The sequence below is a fragment of the Oncorhynchus clarkii genome, chromosome 4 (assembly GCF_045791955.1).
Source record: "Oncorhynchus clarkii lewisi isolate Uvic-CL-2024 chromosome 4, UVic_Ocla_1.0, whole genome shotgun sequence".
Taxonomy (NCBI): Eukaryota; Metazoa; Chordata; class Actinopteri; order Salmoniformes; family Salmonidae; genus Oncorhynchus; species Oncorhynchus clarkii.
In genome coordinates, this window is record NC_092150.1 from 59,464,343 (window position 1) to 59,485,594 (window position 21,252).

Below are 21,252 nucleotides of genomic sequence, written 5' to 3' on the forward strand. Positions count from 1 at the left end.
GGAGCACGCTCCGTAATTTATGGAAACTGTGAGTCTATTTTGGACAGCAAGAGGGTAAATAAGGCAACGGTACTGTGAGAAAGCAACTCGGCTCAAGGAAATGACATCATCATCAGCGCTCTAGCGTGAAGAAGAAATGCAGCACCTCTAGGAATGCTCTACACAGCCTCAGACTGTCTCCAGTTTAAGACCTTGGGCTGAGCCATTCAGAAACAGCAATACAACAAATCTCACCTTGTCGCCCATCAAGAATCAGACACACAAAACCTTAAACTCTAAGAAAAGGGATACTAAGATGCTATCGTAACCCCAAAAAATGTTGTGTGCAGCAGGCAGGACCGTAAAGATGGCATTCCCGGTGAGCTCAATGATGTGACATCCAAGTTACAGATGTCGGAGTTTCCCTTGACCTCTGGTCAGTGACTGGGACAGATTATACAGCTCCTCCCAGACCTTCTACTATCATATGACCATATCCTCTCTCTCTCTCTCTGACATGACCATCACCTAACATGTATTAGCCTTTTTATTCACAAGTCTTGGGTGTTCTCTATCCATTTGGTCTACATATGGTTTGCGTTTTGCTCACTGACTCAAGCTTCCATGAAATCCATATGCCTTTATTTGAGTATTTGGTACAATATGCATTAGGTTGTTATTGTATTATCCAAACACAAGACAGTGGTTTTTGATAACGAATTAAAATGTTTGATACTTTCAGCATGATGAAAAGCAGAGTCCATACTGTCAGGGTATGTCAACACTCATTTATCATCTTTGTGGATATTTAAACGAACTCCAAAACGGCTATTAATCATGGTTTAAGAAACTGCTTTAGAGTTTGATTCCTGAGGGTCTGCTAAACCTACTATATGCTTACCGTAATCTTAGTTGAAAGAAAGGGTTACTGGCGAGAGAACAAAGCATTCAAACTGTCATCAGAAACAGGCAAATAGAGATGGTTTATACCAGGGGTTTTCAAACTGGGTTACAGACTGTCTGCATATTGCACCAAATGGGCACTGAACGGGGTCCGCAATTTTTATTTTTTTGCTAGCTGCAACATAACACCATGGATAACATATTTATTTCTCTGCATCCAATATGAAGGAAGTTAAAGGTAGTTTCTAGCTAGCTTTAGCGCAATGACTGGAAGTCTACAGGAACAGTTAGCATGCTGGCTGTTCCTGTTCCTGTTCATCAAAATTTCAAACTACCCCTGGAGAAAATTACATATTTTTTTCTGTATAGAAAATTCTTAGGCTTATTTCCTGCAATTCTACACATTTTGTCATGGAGTGCAAAGAAAATGTTGCTATTTTAAAGCAAATTTTCTTGCATGTGTATTCATGATATATTTGAATGACTAAAAATTACAACAATATCTATGGCTAACAAAACTAAATAAAAAAACTATTCCTAGATCTGGACACTTCTGACAAATTATAAATAGCTCTCTAAGGTATGTAATTACTAACATGACAAGAGGAACTGATGATGTCCTACCCAATTTGGAAATTGCCCCTTGTGCATTCTACTACTACAACTTTCAAGAGTAAGTTTAATACAGAATCGGTGACCCGTCCTCGTGCTCACCTCATTAGCATGAGGTTGTAAGAAACCCCAAAAAAGCCCAGGATATGGGCAGAAAGCTTAAATTCTTGTTAATTTAACTGCACTGTCCAATTTACAGTAGCTATTACAATGAAATAATACCATGCTATTGTTTGAGGAGAATGCACAATTATGAACTTGAAAATGTATGAATAAACCAATTAGGCACATTTGGGCAGTCTTGATACAACATTTTAAATAGATATGCAGTAGTTCATTGGATCAGTCTAAAACTTTGCACATACACTGCTGCCATCTAGTGGCCAAAGTCTAAATTGCGCCTGGGCTAGAATGATTAATTATGGCATTTCTCTTGCATTTCAAAGATGGTACAAAAAAAACACTTTTTAAAAAAGTATTATCTTTTACCAGATCTAATGTGTTATATTCTCCTACATTAATTTCACATTTCCACAAATTTCAAAGTGTTTCCTTTCAAATGGTATCAAGAATATGCATATCCTTGCTTCAGGTCCTGAGCTACAGGCAGTTAGATTTGGGTATGTCATTTTAGGTGAAAATTGAAAAAAAGGGGCTGATCCTTAAGTGGATTTATTAAAGCTGCCCCCACTGCCGACCCATAAAATATATTAAACTATGTATTTATTTTTAGAATACCGTCTTTGAAAACTAACAATCAAATAAAAGCTTGACAGTCAGGGAGAGAAACAAATAACTGCATTCAGGGAATATGGCTATTGATTTTGTTCTAATGTTTGAGGATTTTTTTTCAGTACAATTTTCTCTAAACCGCCAAGATACCTTTATCTATCTAGCTAATAGACTTTGTTTGAGTTTACGCTTCCTCTTCCAATGAACTGCGGGGAGGTCAAAATAATGAAACTGTCTACCAAATCGATTCATTCTAAAATGTTGATTACTTTTATTTGCCATTATCATTCATCATTCATTCATGTGATTGTATTTTTTACTAAGATATGATGGGTGTTCCTGGGTCGCCGGTTTGCCTGGGCAGGGGTCCCTGGGTTAGAAAAGTTTGAAAACAAGTGGCTTATACAATAGTAGCAGTGAGGATTTTTTTTACTGACTGATATAATGGAATTGTATTTTGACCCAATATACACACAGGAGGTTCCCAATTCCTTCAGTGGAGCACATCTGTTAAACCTATTTTAGGGAATTTTGTATCATCGGCGGTAACTAAGACCTTTCAAACGCTGAATTAGCAATTTCCTGACTGCTTAGGTCGAGGTAAATCAGCCTTGCGGTGAAGCAGTGCAACCCGGCTGTTTAAAAGCCCATAGCCCTCCTCACCACACAACACTCTCCTAAACCTGCCAGAGTTGGCTAAGAAAACAAACCAGGACATCAATCAAATAAGGGAGTGAGAGTCTGGGTTCAAGCTAGCCCATCTAAATTGTGTTTGTTTATGCTGCATATTCTGGCAGCAGGGAGAGAAGAGTGGGTTCTATAAGTCACCAGTTCTGTAACTGACGCGGTCATCTACTTCTTAAAAATACATGATGCATCCTGCAAAGGAAAGTTTCAACCGCTACACTGACTGAGGGAAATTACAAGTGAAAAGCGCTTACCCTACTCAATCCCTACTCATTACTGTCTGTCTGTGAGTCTGTCACTGTAAGAAGTGTGGTTGAGGTCCTGTCCCCAAGTGGGAGCTGGAAATTTCCTAGCTTGCGTTCCAAATGGCACCCTATTCCTTACACTTGATTTACATTTTTTTTTTTTAAATTTAACTAGGCAAGTCAGTTAAGAACAAATTCTTAGAGCACTACTTTTGAGCCCAGCTGGACAACACTGGGAGAGATAGTGCATACATAACCATGCTGGAAGACTGGGACAGATACAGCATACATAACCATGCTGGGAGGTAAACCGCAGAACAGAGTCGCCGCCCCTACAGCAACTGCGAGAATTCCCCTGCGGTTGGCTACCAGAGGCAACAAAGGCAAGGCTTGCATCCAACATCCAGGCAGAGAAACGGCAGCAGAGCCAAAAATGGGATAGCGATAGAGAAAGAGAGAGAAAGAGAGAGCGAGCGAGAGAAAGAGAGAGAGAAAGAGAGAGCGAGCGAGAGAAAGGCAGGCAAAAAAACCTCCCCCCAGCCTGGCATTCCACTGCCTCTCTGATGTAATTATTTAATAGTTATAGCAGTGACCCAATATTTTCCAGACTAGCACGCCAAGCAGCGACTAGCAGTACATTTTAATGGTCTCCGCAAAAGGACTTATAGATTCTAGTGAACGTTTGTGATAGCGTTGTTAAATGACTATGTCCACAGCCCCTATGAGCACACGGCTCTGACCTTATGGTAAATGGAAACTCCAGTAAATACCAGCGGGAAGTACTTCCATATAGCTCTTAATGCACAGAGTATACACAGACTGCCTATGGTTACTCTTTAATGGTCTCCCTCCCTCAGGCTACAACTTAATGCGCTAATCCAAGAGATCCAAGAGATCAAATATGCCAACAGAGTCTGATTTCTCTGCCCCACTTAGTCCAGTTTCTCCCGGGAAACCAACAGCCATCGAATTAGAGCCCAATGTGGAGTTGGAGCCGGACCAAACATGACCACTTCAGTTTAGCATGAACCAGTCATTTGATTGGCTTCAAAGTCCAAACAAACGGGTAAAAGATCAATGGCCACTTCTATCGCTTGATTACTTTGAGAGGCTTTGATTACCATCAATAACGTCAATCTATGCGTCATGTAACATTGGGGTTTATACAACTTACAGCCAAAGACCATCTGTTTGCATGAGCAGACACTGTTCTGCAGAACACATGTCTGTAGCTGTACCGGGAGGTACACCTCCTGTAATATACAATGTATTAGGAATGCCAGGTATCCCTTCTCATTATCTGTGTATCCTCAGGACATGCAAGCTGACAGCAAGAAGAAAGGAGACAAGTGTGATTGACGTGCCATACCTCAAGTCCAGTCGCCAGGCCCTTGAATGTTCCATAATCTGGCCATTAACTTCACTACACCCAGTATATTCCTCCAACCCCAACAGTCACGCAGACAGGCAAGTCAGGGTTTACCTTGTGGAAGCTTCCATGGAAGATTCTCTTCACTTGATCATTGTCGAATGTGACCCTCTGGATCTCCCCCCTCGTATCCTTGTTATAATACGAAATTGTTTGGCTGGAAGCTGAATAGAGAAAAACGAGTTTGAGGAGAGAAAAGAAAGAGGTTACAGATAGCTCTCCAACGTCGCATTAGGACTTGGTGTCATGCAAAGCTCCTAAACTAGAAACAGGACTCCAATACCGTTGTCATCAACGGGCAGTGTATCATAAAGCAGATATGCTTTGTGAAAGCTGCATCACAAACAACATGGCCGGGGCTTTATAAAGGCCAGCTGAAGATAGCTTATACAGGATGTTGGAACCGGAGGAGGGTGAGTGTGGTTACTGAGGGAGACCAAAGCAGCCCTGGGCTCTGGAGCCCATTACGATCCCTTCACTGCTCCCATGAGAGAACATCAGACAGAACAACATCAATCTATCTACAGCTGCTGGATATGATATCGCCTCCTCACACAACACTACTTCCTCCTTCATCAATGGTTGTGTCACAAATGGCACCCTATTCCCCATGAAGTGTACTACTTTTTTTGACCAGGGTACATATGGCTCCGGTCAAAAGTAGTGCACTATGTAGGGAGTAGGGGGTCATTTTGGGATGCAACACCAGTAACATCTTGTAGCCCTCATTGTAAAACCCTATGTACTCGACCCCTTCAAATCCCCAGAGCTACAGAGCCTTACGATCAATGGTGACCCCGACTTCAGGCTTGTCGTCCTTGGTGGACACCTGCCAGATGTCAAAGGCCTCGTTGGGTGTGTCCGGGAGGAGACGGAACATCATGATGATGGTGTAGGAGTGAGGTAGTCCGTCTGGGTGGATCTCCCTGTTCAAACCCCCACACAACCCCAACAATAAGACTGACCATTAAAAAAAAAAGACAAAATACACAATAATCAATTCACCATTAATATACATGTGTACAGTAATACTCTATGCCTATGAACCACCGTGATGTGGCTGATGTTTTTCCATAGAGTCGCAAACAGAGGTAAAACTGGAGATATACAGTATTTGATAGGCCTACTGTGCGTGCGGCTGATAAAACGCTTAGAGATGTACGGTGTAGGAGATAGCCAGTGTAGTTGGATGTCTCGGGGCTACGTGGGATGAGTGAACCCAGCAGCACGCCAGAACTTCAGATTGAGCTAGAACACTGCTATAGGGCAGTCCATATTCTGACATGTTGGGACCTGTTGGGTCAGCCAATTACAAGAGAATAAGCAGGACATCGTACATTAATTGACCTAGTTTAATGGGGTCTAACATTTTGTCTGAACATAGTTGAGTATGACGTGTCATCTCCAAGTGCCAAACCAACATGAATACAGTTTTTACTGCATGGGAAAGGCCCACAAAAAAGGTAATGTTTAAACAAGTCATTTCTTAACACCTGCACTCCCTGCATTGACCTACATCTCCTAAGTCTTCCTGGATTCGAGCAGAGACAAGCTTTCAGAGTCTGAGACTATCATTATAATGTGCTGCAACTCAATTATCCCTTAAATCCATTAGCTCACAAAAGCAGTGCAGAAATACACTGCAAATGAGTGGATTCGGCTATTTCAGCCACACCCATTGCTGCCAGGTGTATAAAATCAAGCACACAGCCATGCAATCTCCATAGATCAATCAATCAATCACATGTATTTACAAAGCCCTTTTTACATCAGCCGATGTCACAAACAGACATTGACAGTAGAATGACATGTATTGAAGAGATCAGTGACTTTTAACTTGGCACAGTCATAGGATGCCACCTTTCCAACAAGTCAAGTTTGTCAAATTTCTGCCCTGCTAGACGTGCCCCGGTCAACTGTAAGTGCTGTTATTGTGAAGTGGCAACGTTTAGGAGCAACAATGGCTCAGCCTCGAAGTGGTAGGCCACACAAGCTCACAGAACGGGACCCCTCACTACAGAGTTCCAAACTGCCTCTGGAAGCAACATCAGCACAATAGCTGTTCGTCGGGAGCTTCATGAAATGGGTTTCCATGGCTGAGCAGCCACACACAAGCCTAAGATCACCATGCGCAATGCCAAGCGTCAGCTGGAGTGGTGTAAAGCTCGCCACCATTGGACTCGTTCTCTGAAGTGATGAATCACGCTTCACCATCTGGCAATCCGACTGACAAACCTGGGTTTGGCAGATGCCAGGAGAATGCTACCTGCCCGAATGCATAGTGCCAACTGTAAAGTTTGGTGGAGGAGGAATAATGGTCTGGGGCTGCTTTTCATGGTTCGGACTAGTTCCAGTGAAGGGAAATCTCAAAGCTACAGCATATTATGACATTCTAGATGATTCTGTGCTTCCAACTTTGTGGCAACAGTTTGGGGAAGGCTCGTTCCTGTTTCAGCATGAAAATACCCATGTGCACAAAGCTTTGGTCCATACAGAAATGGTTTGTCAAGATCGGTGTGGAAGAACTTGACTGGCCTACATAGATCCCTGATCTCAACCGCATCAAACACCTTTGGGATGAATTGGAACGCCGACTGCGAGCCAGGCCTAATCACCCAACATCAGTGCCCGACCTCAATAATGCTCTTGTGGTTGAATGGAAGTCCCCGCAGCAATGTTCCAACATCTAGTGAAGGCCTTCCTAGAAGAGTGGAGGCTGTTATAGCAGCAAATGGGGGACCAACTCCATATTAACGCCCATGATTTTGGATTGAGATGTTCGACGAGCAGGTGTCCACGTACATTTGGCTATGCAGTGTACAACCACAAGAATTGACCATTCAAAGCCAAAGACAATGATAGCGTGTAAAATTTCCAAACAGGACTTCTGAAAAACCTGGTGATTTTGTAATCCAAGACAATGGTATCGCCGACTCACGTGGTGGGCTGGGTCAGGAAGGAGTTCTTATGGAGTCTGTAGGCTGTGTAGCTGTTGAAGGAACCAGGTTCCATAGACACTCCCTTGATATAGCCATAGGTCTTCTCTGTCAGGTTGAACGCCTCCAGCATCCTGAAGCCTACAGCACAAGGTGAAGAACTAATTTTAAGTTGTAGAACTTCTCAAACCAATGAGGGAATGATGCATGCGGTTTCTGCAGACGGTTCTAATTTGGGATGTACATAAATAATAATCTGAGCATTTTTACCAGGCGATGTGAATCCATTCAGGTAGATCAGGGGACAAGCTGTGAAGATAATATCAAAGATTAGCAACAGTTCAATTTGTTTCTAAAATTTTATCTTGGGCGATAAATGAAATCGCTTACAGCTAAATACTATAAGTGGTATCCAAAATAACAAACAACAAAACAGCTTACATGACGTCGCTGTTTCGCAAATGAAGGTCACAAGGTTGTCTTGGATAGTTGCAAAGGCGTCAAAGTCGTCCACAACAAAGATGTGTCTGTCGCTTGGCTTGCTGCCAATGTTCTGCAGCTCAGCAAAATCCACATCGGCAACACCAACCACAAACACACTGTAACCTGGAGAAGGAGCACATGCATTCTCAGAAAACCAACTGCACTATGTGCATGGGGTGATGCTAAAATGCTACAGATTGCTAATACCTCAATGACAACATTTACAAGCATTATGGGATATGACTGACAATGGGTTGACTTGAAGATTGCTGTGCAGCAAATTGAGTAACCCTTACCAGCATGCTGCAGCGTGGCAGCGTTTTTCTTCACCTCATCCTGAGAGCGACCGTCTGTGACAGCTACCACAACCTTGGGGACATTCCTCCTCATTCCATTTTCTGGGGCGAACACCTTCTCCTTGACATGCATCAAAGCAGCGCCTGATCAAGAACAAAGAAAGGTAGATTAATTAAGGTGATAGACAACAATGTATACTCAAAGGGTGGATATATGCCTGGCTCCGATGAAACATGTTGGTGTCCATTGCAAAGTCACTTTTACAACCAGAGACTAGTGTTGCATCCCAAATGGCATCCTATTCCCTTAATAGTACACTACTTTTGATCAGGGCCCATAAGGCCCTGGGCAAAAGAAGTGCACTATATAGGGAATAGGGGGGCATTTGGGAGACAACCTAGTTGGTGGAAGCTGGGTTTGGGGAGCCTCACCGGTCTTAGTGTTTCCTCCTCGGTACTGGATCAGCTGTAGAGCAGCGAGAGCGTTGCCCTTGTCCGAGTAAGAATTCAGCCTGAACTCTGTCTTTGCTTCGTCGCTGTACTGCACGAACGACACCTGTTTCCAAAGTAGAACGCATTACAAGGAGTTACAGTACGATTTCATACCGCACCTATTATTCTAAACAGTTCGCCAAGTTGACTAACAATTACAACTTGCTTTTTCCACTATTACAATGTGCTTTTCCCACTATTTAAAGCACTACACACCTGCATTCCTGTCGATCCGATGACGTCGAAGGCTCCAATCATGCTGAAGACGAACTGCACCACTTTCCGGAAACTGTCTTCTCCAATACTCCACGAGCCGTCAATAAGGAACACCACATCTGCCTTGGCACCTTTGCACACTGAGGCAAAAGAAAAAGAACTCAGTGAACTGCACTTAAAAGATTCCATGGCAGGCACCAGATTCTGGGCTGCCCGGAACACCAGGCCCGATAACAGAGAAAGGCATGATAATGAGAGTCGACAACCTCAAAAATAAAAATAAAGTCTGCATGAATCTCACAAACAAAATCATTGAGAGAAAGAAATTACATAATGAAGCTATACATGGCAATTATTGGTTTAATTGATCACACTTTCCTGAAGAAAAAAAAAAAAAACTAGGAACATTTGGTTACTATAAAGGCTTCGAGATAATGTCTGCCTGATGTGATAGAGCACTTTATTTTTGTATCTCTCGCAATCCCCTTCTTCCAAGTCAGAATCCATAAACAAGTTTTACACCATACCTTATCAAACAAACAGCTTCTTTGGACTTTCTCAACACCTAGGTCAGTCATTAGTCAATGGGTGAGTTCCCATTGAAAACCCTGGAGGTTCTGTGTGGAGCATGTGGCGGCCATTACTTTAATACTGGCACCACTCTGATCCAGAGGAAATATCTCTGCAGGTCTCTGCTTCTGCCAAATAGTGAGATTTTGATGGCATTGCATGTTTTCTGAACCTGGCTTTTTATGACTCGCAACTAATCGCACTAAAACACACTCAAATGCAAATGTCGATGACTTTGCAGTTGACACCTTGTTTGGGCTCCAAGGAAGGCTTCAAATGTCCTATATAGCATTGGTGAATGTGGTGCCGTTTGGTGCTTTGGCAATATGGAGGTGATGGATACTGTATGTCGTAGTCATCATAGCGCCATTGGTTCTTACCTGCCCATGCAGGAGGAATGGTAGGTGGTGGTGGAGGAGTGGGGGGTGGCGTTGGGGCTTCAGTAGGTTTGACCACTTTGAGAAAGAGACAACAAAGTGTCAGTGAACATCAACAAAGAAATGACAAATTCGGATAGCACATCGGCACCACTTGTGTAAAAAGCTGAAGACTACTGAGGTAACTGCACTGACTGTAAGTCACTCTGGATAAGAGTGTGTGCTAAATTACTCAAATGTAAATACTCACATGTTCTCTCTTTGACGCTGACTCCAGGGCCCTCGAGGTTAGGGGTCTGAACGAACACGGTGGCGCTATAAAGAGCGTCAGGGGAGAGCCCCTTGAAGCAGTACTGGCTCTGAGCTGCAGTAATGGTGATCTCCTGCTGACCTTTACTGGAGGCTACACACAGATAAAACAAGGAGAAATATGAGACATGTTGACATATGTTGAGAAGAGAAACATGTTGACATGTGTTGACTGCCGAGGCCGCCGCCTGAAACGTTGCTCCTCGTAAAAATCACGGGTCTTCTCCGAGTACGAAAAGCAGAGTTAATGCCATTCAGCTGGGGCTATGACAGTGCTGCGGTAAGGCAAATAGATGTAATATCGGTGTTGTCACGCTACACATGTAATTCAATATGAATTGTTTTGGGGAAAATGGAGAACGTTTTCCAAAATGTGGTATTTTTTGTCAAATGAACCATGAGACCAAGACAATGGCCTTATAAGGGCAAATATCCCCTCAATCACTTCTCCTGGGCTGACCCCTTGCTGCTCAAGGTAGAAGACCAAGATTATTGCACAGAGATGTATGCTATGATCCTCATTCCTCAACCACATTCCACTTCAGTAACAAACACTTGGCATTCCAATACTGACTTGGAAGCTCAGTCTGTCTGGGAAGCATCTTTAAAAAGGTTGCTAGCTTTTCAAACCTTGGGGACTGTTTACTTTCGGTGAGTGTTCTTTATTCTCTACCACAGTTGTCTTTCTGACACAAGCAAAGCCTGCTTAAGTTTGGAAATATGTCACGGGTAGTGATTACCATGTTCATATTTAAATCCTTGAGATACTGCGTCTTGTTTTTAACAGTTTATACCTATACTGGAAGAAAAAAAAAATCGGGAAACAAAATAATGATTGTTGTTATACCTAATAGTCTACCGCGTATCACGCACGGCATAATTAATATTATTATTTTTTACGATTTAATATGTATAATAATTGGTCTAACCTATTGGATCCTCCAAAATGAAACAAACTCTAGTAGGTCGAAGGAATTGTCCGTAGAGTTCCGAGGAGGATTGTGTCGAGGCACAGTTCTGGGGAAGGGTACCAAAAATGTCAGCATCATTAAAGGACTCCAAGAACACAGTGGCCTCCATCAGTGGCAGGGACTGGGAGACTAGTCAGGATCGAGGGAAGGATGAATGGAGCAAAGTACAGAGAGATCATTGAGGAAAACCTTCTCCAGAGCGCGCAGGACCTCAGACTGGGGCGATATTTTCACCATCCAACAGCACAACGACCCTAAGCACACAGCCAAGACAACGCATGAGCGGCTTCGGGACAAGTCTCTGAATGTCCTTGAGCGGCCCAGCCAGAGCCCGGAATGGAACCCGATCTAACATCTCTGGAGAGACCTGAAAATAGACGTGCAGCGACGCTCCCCATCCAACCTGACAGAGCTTGAGAGGATCTGCAGAGAAGAATGGGAGAAACTCCCCAAATACTGGTGTGCCAAGCTTGTAGCGTCGTACCCAAGAAGACTCGAGGCTGTAATCGCTGCCAAAGGTGCTTCCACAAAGTACTGAGTAAAGGGTCTGAATACGTATGTAAAAGGCTGTAGCTTAACAAAATGAGGAAAAATTCTATGGGTCTGAATACTTTCCAAACGCACTGTATGTGGAAATAGCACTTTTCTATGTTTTGTAGTCAAAAAGATAGAGGAAGATAAATGTTTCCAATGACATCATCAACCAATTACTAGACAATTAGTAGGCAATGCCTCCTCATCATTGGTAAAAGCACATGATGGACACTGATTATGTCATTGGAAACATTTATCCTCTATTTTTCTTTCAACAAAACACAGAAATGTGACATTTTCACATATGTTGATGTTGGGATGGTGCTGGAGATGATGAATTTGAAGTTAAACATGTAAAACAGTTTAAGCACATTTCTCTGCTGTAAAACCGGAGTAGCCTATCAGAATGATTGAAAAAGGGACACCGGGAAAGCGCAGCCGCCAATTCGTTATTCGAGTGCAAACGGATGATAATGGCCCATTCTAAATCAAAACAAATGCAGCACATTAATAAAGACAAGATTACATTGAGAATAGTCTGATGAGTTCAAATATTTTCACTTGATGAGGGAACAGCTAGTGCAACAGAGCGCAAGCTTTTTGTTTGTGACTTTTTACAAATCACCAATGTAGTTGAATAGAGCAGCCCATATATGTTTGGAAGACATTCTGAAGTTTTGTGTCATTCACAACTAAAGTTGCCAAATAACTCTAAATCTAGCACTGTAGGACCTGTTTCAAATGGTCACTTTCACGCTCAACATAGCTCATATGCGCACTCGCTCGGGAATGGTAAAAGTTTACTATAAAATCATATAATAAAAAATAATGGCACAGAATTTATGAGCATATCTTGTCTATTAAATGAACTAGCCTACAGCCTATGCTCCCATTGGCATGGCACCTAGCCAGATAACATACAGTAGGGCCAACTCATATTCTGCTCTTCTGAAATACATTTTCTCCATATCATAATGTTTCTTTAGACCTGCCTGAAAGAATTAATGGACTTATTGTGATGGTGGATTTATTAGACTTTGGAAAAAAGTAGATGTTCCAAATCAGCAGCTTGTATGCGCGGAGGCATGGAGATGCTAAACATGTTTACGTTAATTAACGGTCAATTACCATGAGAACAGCAGTTATTTGCATGACAGTCCCCATCTGACAAAATGTCATGACAGTCGCCATCTGACACAATGTCATGACAGTCACAGCCCTAGGTCTACATGTGAACATTAATACAGAAGGATTCAAAGGCCGACAGTAATAAAAAGGATGTCATCTTTTCAGACAGAGACAACTAACACTTGGTGGTCGGATGCTTTCGGAGCACGCCACATTGATGCATTCTCCTTCAAGAGATAAACACAGGGGCGGGCTGAGGATAAACAGTCGTGTGAATGTCTAGACCCAATCTCAACAGCCAGCACCGTACCATTCCAATGTTCTGGACACAGAGGAGGGTGTGGCTCTGATCAGTGGGGATCTATAGCATCTCTGACTAGTGACTGACTAACACCAACTACAGCATGTGTTGATGCTCCTTCTGAAGTCTCCTTTATGGCTTCAGACATTAGAAGAAGCATAAACTCAATTATAATGGAGCAATTCTTCAGGGTAGAAAAAGAGTCTCTCGTGTAGCCAAGCTTAAAAGGTGCGATCTGAAATGAACGTTTGGCTGAGACTTACGGTCCAGAGGGTTGAGCTTGATCCTGTAGGAGGTGGCAGCCCTGTGAGGACTCCACTTGACGCAGAACTTGTCGAAGCCAACGTTGTAGGTCTCGAGGTTGGTGACGTTCAGGTAGACTGGAGCAGAACACAAGAAGACATTTCTCAGACTGACTTCAAGACCGAGTCCCAAATTTGCACCCTATTCCCTACATAGTGCACTACTACAGACCAGGGCACATAGGCCTCCGGTCAAAAGTAATCCACTATATAGGGAGCCATTTGGGGATGGTTGACATTGATGCTTCAGAAAGATGATATTTGTAGATCAGATACATACGTGTTGTTCCTTGTCCTTTGAGGGCCCCGCTCATGCCAGCATCATACTGGGCAAACACTTTGACATCGTAGGTGGTGCCAGGGAGGAGGTTCTGGAGGGTGTATGACGTCACGTCACCCACAAACACGTCCAAGCTCTTACTCTGATCTTCTTCTGCAGGCAAAAACAACACAACCTCTACATTAATAACAGCTACACTACAACACCATCTCTACCTTAATAACAGCTACACTACAACACAATCTCTACCTTAATAACAGCAACAGTACAACACAATCTCTACATTAATAACAGCTACACTACAACACAATCTCTACTTTAATAACAGCTACACCACAACACAATCTCAACTTTACTCATGAGGATAAGGAGAAGAGCAGACCAATCTAAACCTGAAATCATCTCATTTGAAATGTAAAGATGGCCCTTAGATTTCATGCAAATTATTCTGGGTCCTTACTTAGTCATTGCTGTCAAACTTTGGCTTTGCACTGCGACCTTTGACGAGTAAAACACGGTATGACAAAACGTGACATTGTGAAGTGCTGTAACTTTTATTTCCCGAGCGTGTTATGGGTCCCTGCTCATGATTGCATGCACAGAGTCGGACGTCATCTCACCCGCAGGCGTGTAGACCAGCTTGTATCCGAGCACCGGAGACGGCGAAGGGTCCCAGGCAACACGGAAGCGGGTGTACCACTCATCCGAAACGCGCAGGTTCCTGGGCTCCAGCAGGCCAACTGTAACCAAGGCAGAGCAGAAACATGTCAACATTCAATCAGTCACAGCAATTACCCTCAACAGCAAGTAGGGCCATGACACCATTTCCAGTCTTGCTAGCCCTCAGTGCAGTAAGGCACCACATTACCATAGCACACAGCCCGGCCTGCTGCTAGACTACTGCTGTTTTTCCTCCTCCTGTGTTTATGAAGACTATTATGAGTAATACATGTGTTTAGATTGGATAGATTTTTCCATGGTCTTGCTGAGGGAGCTGGGCAGTGGATGGGTGGGTAGTCGGGTGCGGCGTAAGCTCCTCATTGGAGCGAGGCCCATCCAAACTGCCTAGCTGGCACAGTGGTGCCTCGGTCCAAGCCAAGACATAAAGTTTCTATTGTTTGTGTAACTCGGGACTAATGTTCGCCAGTCGTTGAGCTTTCCCAGTTGCTCTACTGTGAATTCCCCAATCCTCCGAACTCTTCAAACTGAAACATGTTGGAATCGGTTGGCTATTTTGTATGGCTCTTTAAAGTATTTTCCACTCCTGTGCACAGGTCTCACTCCCAGCTCATCAGGCTTGGAAATGATGTACAACTAGCTAGACCATTAGGTGTTCGGTATACCAGACTGAACACTTCCTGACCACTTTTCTAACCGCCTTACCTGTGCGTCCGGGCCCGTTCAGCGATCCCCCTGCTCCATCAGCATAGATGGCTTCCACAGTGATGTTGTAGGGAGTGTCAGGAAGCAGGTTCTGCAGAATGGCATTGTTTCTGTTGCCAGGGACAACGGTCTGTAAGGAAAAACACCAGAAAGAACTGTCAGTTCGTTCAAAAAACGTCTTCTCAACACACTTGACATAGGCCTTTCAGCTCCTGGCGGAGCACAGCGCCTCAACACACAAAGGAATGTAATTGCTAATGGAAGCTATGTGTCGCTGCTAGCCTAGCTCCTACGTCACTGCAGCATAGAGAAAACGGAGGTAACCAGGAGGCTAATAATGAAAGTTTCCTGTCCTCTTAAAAAAATAAAAATATTGGACGATTTAGCTCAAGTGACCTTTCATTTCAAATTCAGCATGCTAAAAGACTCCTTACATTTTTCTCTAGTTAAGTAGAGTTTGTTAACACAATAGTTACCTTGCTAGGTAGGGAGCAATGATGCAGCACAGCTGTGCTATCCTTAACTGGTGCTCATGTTTAAGTCATTAATAATAGACTGTAAGGTAACGTAATGTTTCCAGTGATAATGTTGATCTTACCGAGCATTTAATTCATCTTACTAATCAGCAATTAACTATTGCGAGTGATATGCCTTTGTATGCCTTCAGTGCTTTGGCAGTGGTAACATTATCACGTTGAACAGAAGGGTTCATGCTAGTGTATGGGATGTGTATTTGATTTGGGTTAGGGTTTGACTCAGCTACATATAAAACGAGACATGTTTAGGCCATAAACTCAACTCATCCCTCGAGTCAAACTCTAAGTCCTGTGCTACATGAACGTTTGTTGAGAATGACTTTGAACTCACAAACTCAGTGATGGGGTCTCCTGTGGTGGGGGCGTAGGCTATCTTGTACTGCTGCACGGTTCCCTCAGCGTGGTCCCAGCCGATGGTCAGAGTGTTGGTGGTGGCATCGAACACCCGCAGGTTCCGAGGTCCAGCACGGGGCACTGCAACAACACTGGGTTACACTCACACACATGCACCTAGCAACCACCGCTACACCGTGTGTTTGTTGTATATAGCTACGTGTATGTGTGTGCGGACGTGCTTGAATGTAGACTACAGTATAAGCAAGTATGCCTGGAAGCGTGAGTAACATGATCATGAGCCGGTAGTATCAATGTAAACAAAAGTCGCATGAGTCAGTAGTACCAATGTATACAACAAAGTCAGATTGATTGGATTCAAGTCTTACATGTTTTGCCGTCTCCCTTCACCGGTGGTCCCTCCCCGTCGGCGTACAGAGCCAGGACGCTGACCGAGTACGGTGTGTCGGGAATGAGCGAATCCAAGAACGCGTTGTTGATGTTCCCCGGGACCAAGACCTTTGGCGAGGTCACAGGACATAGATCACAATGATGGCTTACAAGAGAGGAATCTTGGTGTCGTGTCCCAAATGGCCCCCTGTTCCCTATTTAGAGCCCTACTTTTGACCAGGGCCCGTAGATGCACCCTCAAATGAGCTTCTTCAACCATACTACTCTGGCACTAGACACGGACATAATGAGCTCACTGTGAATCCCTGCTAGTGTTTCCTTGGAAGGAGCCTAGTGCAAAGGCTAGCGGGAAGTACTAACAACGCCCTGAAGAGGTTTAAAAAGATAAACAAATGCATTCATTTTGCTTAAAAGTGACTGATAAACAGTTAGTGTTATGGAGGCAAATGAAGACGACGCAACCAACAGCAAGAGACCAGCGCTCTGTCATTGAACAGGCCTCAACGTGTATCTCACCCCTGTTTCTAACAACAGTGGAGCCTAGACTCGTCATATCATCAGGGTAATCACTATCACGACGCAGCCCATTATCCATTAGCATGTCCGAGGGAATGCCATTACATCATGCTAAACACAGCTGCTCTTTAAAGTGGCCTACCCTCGTCTACAGCTTATCAGGGGATTCAGCAGAACATCTCTGTATATAACACAGTATATGTCCTCCAATTCTTCAAATGTAAGAATTTGCAGATCTCTCCCGTATGTGCACATCCACATTTTCCAAACTCCTAGTGATACAGTAAAAGCTGTTTGTTGGGCAATTAGCTCCATCTTTCTTCTGTAATCCAAGATATGTACATCGGTGCATGAAACCAATCCTGATATTCAGATAATTAAAAGCCAAATAGTCTGGATTTCCGCATTAATGAACACTAACCTCATTACAAAGGGAATACCATCTGTGTCGGCTTCTAAACAGACTTCCTACAACACTCTCCCAGAGGCTTTTCGATATCGTTGCTAAACGTGGAGCCCAGCAACCATTTTCTACTATTTCATTGCTTACGTTCCCTTTCCTTCTGAGTGGTCTGAGCAGAGAGGGAGAGTGAACGGGAGCGTGAACATACTTCCCACCACACCACATTGGAGAGAGATAGCTAGTGTGTCCCAAATGGCACCCTATTCCCTTTATAGGGCACTACCTAGGGAATAGGGTGCTATTTGAGATGCATCCATTGAACTTACCGTCTCTGCAGGTCTTTCTCCGGACAGAGGTGTGTAGATGACACGGTACTGCTGCACCTGGCCAGAGGCAGGCGCCCAGCGCACGTTCAGGCTGTTGGTGGTAGGGTTGTACACCTGGACGTTCTTAGGAGGAGTGCGTGGAACTGGGGGTCACAGAGGGTAATAGAAAATCAAAAGGGGAGAGGGCAACTGCTAGATTGACTTCCCCTAACAAGTTTAGCTATCTTAACAACCCAAACCAACAACAACTTTGATTTGACTCTCTGGGAATTAAGTAAAGATACCACAAGAAAATGTTAGAATTATTTGACTGCTCAGTAAAAAAATTAAAAATAAAAATGCTGAGGGGTGCAAACTCTCCAGTCTCCAAGTGATTTTATAGTGTCTATGTAGACAGCACATAGAGAGAAGCAACACAGTTTGGGTTTATGAAAAAAACCTCTTAACTTCCCGTTTAAACTAAAACAGATGTTCATATTCCTCTGGCATTCCGCACTTTAGCCCAATAAAGCTAGATGTAGTAGGTAGACAGACCCAGCCACCTTATTGAGAAGCAAAGTAGAACCTATTTGTCCAACAGTGAGCTTCATTCTATACTGAACACGTGTACAAGTGCACATGCATATGGTGTCTTTAGGAAGATTACTCTGTCAAACATCTCTTCACGTTTGGCCGAGGATCAGAGCACATCAGATGTGAATCCATGATCATAAATCTGTGTCCGTCTCAAGACTTGAAACTGACAAGGACATAGCGAGATCAAATAAAATGCTTGACTTCCATTGGACGTCTTCATATTAGCCTTGCACAAACGGAGCCTCTGGAACCTCCCGTGGAACCATCACGCACTATCAGCTCTGTAATACTGATATGCTCCGCTGGTATCACAGCTTTCCAATTAACTTCTCTGGGATGGATTTCTGCTGACTCAGCATGGCAAGCCGTTTGAGCAGAAACAAAACCGATGCACACAACCTGGTGCAAAAACTGCACAGACACAGGCAGGGCAACCCAACTAGCAAGTATTATTTGTATGGTGAGATAAGCTACCCCTCTGTTGACCTGAATAACAATGTTTCCTTCCCTATGAGGGAAAATTCTGGAAAAACCAAACAGGCTTCAGATAAAAGATGCTACTGAATCAAAATAACTGAATAAAGCACATCTTTGTCCCAATAAGAACAACATGGATTACTTGAGGTCACTCAGTTGATAACTTACGTGTCTTTCCAGTCTCAGACTGGCGCAGGCCCTCTCCCTCGGGGTAGACGGGGACCACTGTGATGGTGTAGGGCGTGTCTGAGAGAAGGTTCCTTAGGACGGTAGAGGTGGTGCCACCAGACACTTGCTCCTGTTCACAGAGAGGTGTTTGAGATGCATTATCAATGTTTATACCATTGATTGGTTGAATGCTGCAGCATCCGTATTAGGAAGTAAACAAATTCCTAATATGGATGCCGTACTCGACTCAATTCTGATTGGTCAAGAGATACCCTGTACAGTATCAGATGTTAAGGCACAGATAGTTGGTGGTCTTACCATGTCCTCGGCTCCGCCAGAGGCAGGGACGTAGAAGAGACGGTACTGGCGCACGTTGCCCTCCGCTGGCTCCCAGCGCACCTTCAAGGAGCTAGTAGTCGGGTCTATGACCTGTAGGTTCTTCACCCCACCCAATGCCTCTGACAAGTCACCAAACAACGAGTTGAGCATCAAATCACTTTTGGGATTTTGCTGCACATTTGTCTTTTTCTCACTGTATTGTACCTGTATTGTGTAGTTTGTTCAGTCATGACTTACTTGTCTTTCCATTTTCAGAAGTTCTCTTCCCTTCAATATCGCCATACATAGGCACCAATGTCACTTTGTACTCTGTGTCTGGCACAAGGTTCCTGAGAACGGTGTTGGTTGACATCCCAGAAACTGTGGTCTGAAAAAAGAGTTATCGGATTAGAACGTAAAGTAAAACCACACTACTAAAGACATAGCATATTCAATTATTCACCGTACATGTTTCTAGTGCACAAGTTAGTGAGTGTGCAGATATCGCTTTGATGCACTATGAAAGGAAGTGTTGACTTTGTACCGTGAGTTCAGGCCCTCCTGCTAGCGGGGCGTAGATGACAGTGTACTGGCGCACATCCCCCTCAGCTGGCTCCCAGCGTACCCTCAAGGAGTTGGTGGTGGGGTCAGTCACCTGCAGGTTCTTCACTCCACCCAGAGGCTCTGAAGAAGAAATAACACATCAACATCCCTGTAAGTAAATGGCGCCAAGATGCTCAAGCTGTTACTGAGTCTGATATGGAAGCATATACAGTGGGGTCTGAAATGATTAATACCCTTGATAAAGATGAGCAAAAATGACAGTGTAAAATAAATCATTTAAACACTGAACTATGCTCCAAAGACATTGGGAAACTATATTATATACTATACTATACAAAAATGTGGAAGTCGGAATTCGTGACACCTCTGTTTTCAATACCTTTCAATACCTCACCTTGCGAGGATAATGGGACTGAGCCTTTTTCTAAATGTTTTTCTAGTTGGACAACATATTAGACCATTCCTCCATAGAGAATCCTTCCAGATCCTTGATATCCTTCATCTGCGCTTATGGACTGCTCTCTTCAATTCAAACCACAGGTTTTCAATGGGTTTCAGTGGTTTTCAATGAGTTTCAAAAGATTGAGATGGCCATTGCAAAATATTGATGTTGTTACCAATTAACCATTTCTTTGTGTTTGGGGTAATGTTCTTGCTGGAAGATTCAGTTGCCGCCAAGTTTCAGCATCCTGGCAGAGAACCACGTGTTTGGCTAAAATATCCTGGTACTGGATAAAGTTCATGATACTGTTGTTGAGCAAGGGCCCAAGGACCAGTGGAAGCAAAATAGCCCCATAACATCCAAGATCTACCACCATATATCTAACCCTAACCCTAACCCCCCTAACCCTAACCCTAACCCAAACCCACCACTGGTGTGCATTGCCAAATACCTCTATTTTCATGCCCTTGTTAAGGTCAACAGCATCTTGAACTTTACCCATTACCAGAATATTTGAGCCAAAAACCTGGTTGCCTCTGCCAAGAAGTTGAAACTTCCAGCAAGACAATAACCCCAAGCTCACATCAAAATCCACAAACAAATGGTTTTGCAATGGCCATCTCAGTCTCCAGACTGAAAACCTGTGGTTTGAATTGAAGAGGGCAGTCCATAACCGCAGATGAAGGATCTGGAAGGGTTCTGTATGGAGGAATGGTCTAAGATCCCTCCCAATGTGTTTTCCAAAAAAAACATTTGAGTAAAAGTTGCCGTTATCCTCGCAAGCTGAAGCATTTATAGGTATTAAAAACAGGGGTGGCAATCATCTTAAATTCTAACTTTTTGAGAGAAATAAATATTACTTGTTAAGCAAAATCTCTTTCTCTGAGCAATCGTATTAGTAAAAAAAGATATCAGTTTTAAATATGTATTTTTGCTCATCTTTTCATGTGTCAATAATTTTTAGATAGTTGACAGTTACATTCTTCACTAGTGTTATAGTATGGGGTTTCTGAGTAA

At 43.4% G+C, this 21,252-nt stretch overlaps 1 protein-coding gene across 4 annotated transcripts in view; it reads right to left on the minus strand.

The window, feature by feature from the left end:
* Nucleotides 1-21,252, minus strand: part of LOC139407012 (collagen alpha-1(XII) chain-like) — a 91,801-nt gene that overhangs the window by 12,947 nt on the left and 57,602 nt on the right. For all 4 annotated transcript variants that reach the window (XM_071150255.1, XM_071150254.1, XM_071150253.1 and 1 more), the window contains 21 exons: nucleotides 19,774-19,913; nucleotides 19,488-19,617; nucleotides 19,230-19,369; nucleotides 18,912-19,041; nucleotides 17,691-17,833; nucleotides 16,424-16,553; nucleotides 16,033-16,175; nucleotides 15,166-15,295; nucleotides 14,403-14,522; nucleotides 13,783-13,935; nucleotides 13,464-13,580; nucleotides 10,208-10,360; nucleotides 9,961-10,035; nucleotides 9,011-9,150; nucleotides 8,735-8,858; nucleotides 8,303-8,446; nucleotides 7,965-8,129; nucleotides 7,794-7,832; nucleotides 7,526-7,664; nucleotides 5,371-5,513; nucleotides 4,642-4,751 (listed from right to left, as the gene is read on the minus strand). In XM_071150255.1, the coding sequence (XP_071006356.1) occupies nucleotides 4,642-4,751; nucleotides 5,371-5,513; nucleotides 7,526-7,664; nucleotides 7,794-7,832; nucleotides 7,965-8,129; nucleotides 8,303-8,446; nucleotides 8,735-8,858; nucleotides 9,011-9,150; nucleotides 9,961-10,035; nucleotides 10,208-10,360; nucleotides 13,464-13,580; nucleotides 13,783-13,935; nucleotides 14,403-14,522; nucleotides 15,166-15,295; nucleotides 16,033-16,175; nucleotides 16,424-16,553; nucleotides 17,691-17,833; nucleotides 18,912-19,041; nucleotides 19,230-19,369; nucleotides 19,488-19,617; nucleotides 19,774-19,913 (2,708 nt within the window). The remainder of the gene's footprint in view (nucleotides 1-4,641; nucleotides 4,752-5,370; nucleotides 5,514-7,525; nucleotides 7,665-7,793; nucleotides 7,833-7,964; nucleotides 8,130-8,302; nucleotides 8,447-8,734; nucleotides 8,859-9,010; nucleotides 9,151-9,960; nucleotides 10,036-10,207; nucleotides 10,361-13,463; nucleotides 13,581-13,782; nucleotides 13,936-14,402; nucleotides 14,523-15,165; nucleotides 15,296-16,032; nucleotides 16,176-16,423; nucleotides 16,554-17,690; nucleotides 17,834-18,911; nucleotides 19,042-19,229; nucleotides 19,370-19,487; nucleotides 19,618-19,773; nucleotides 19,914-21,252) is intronic.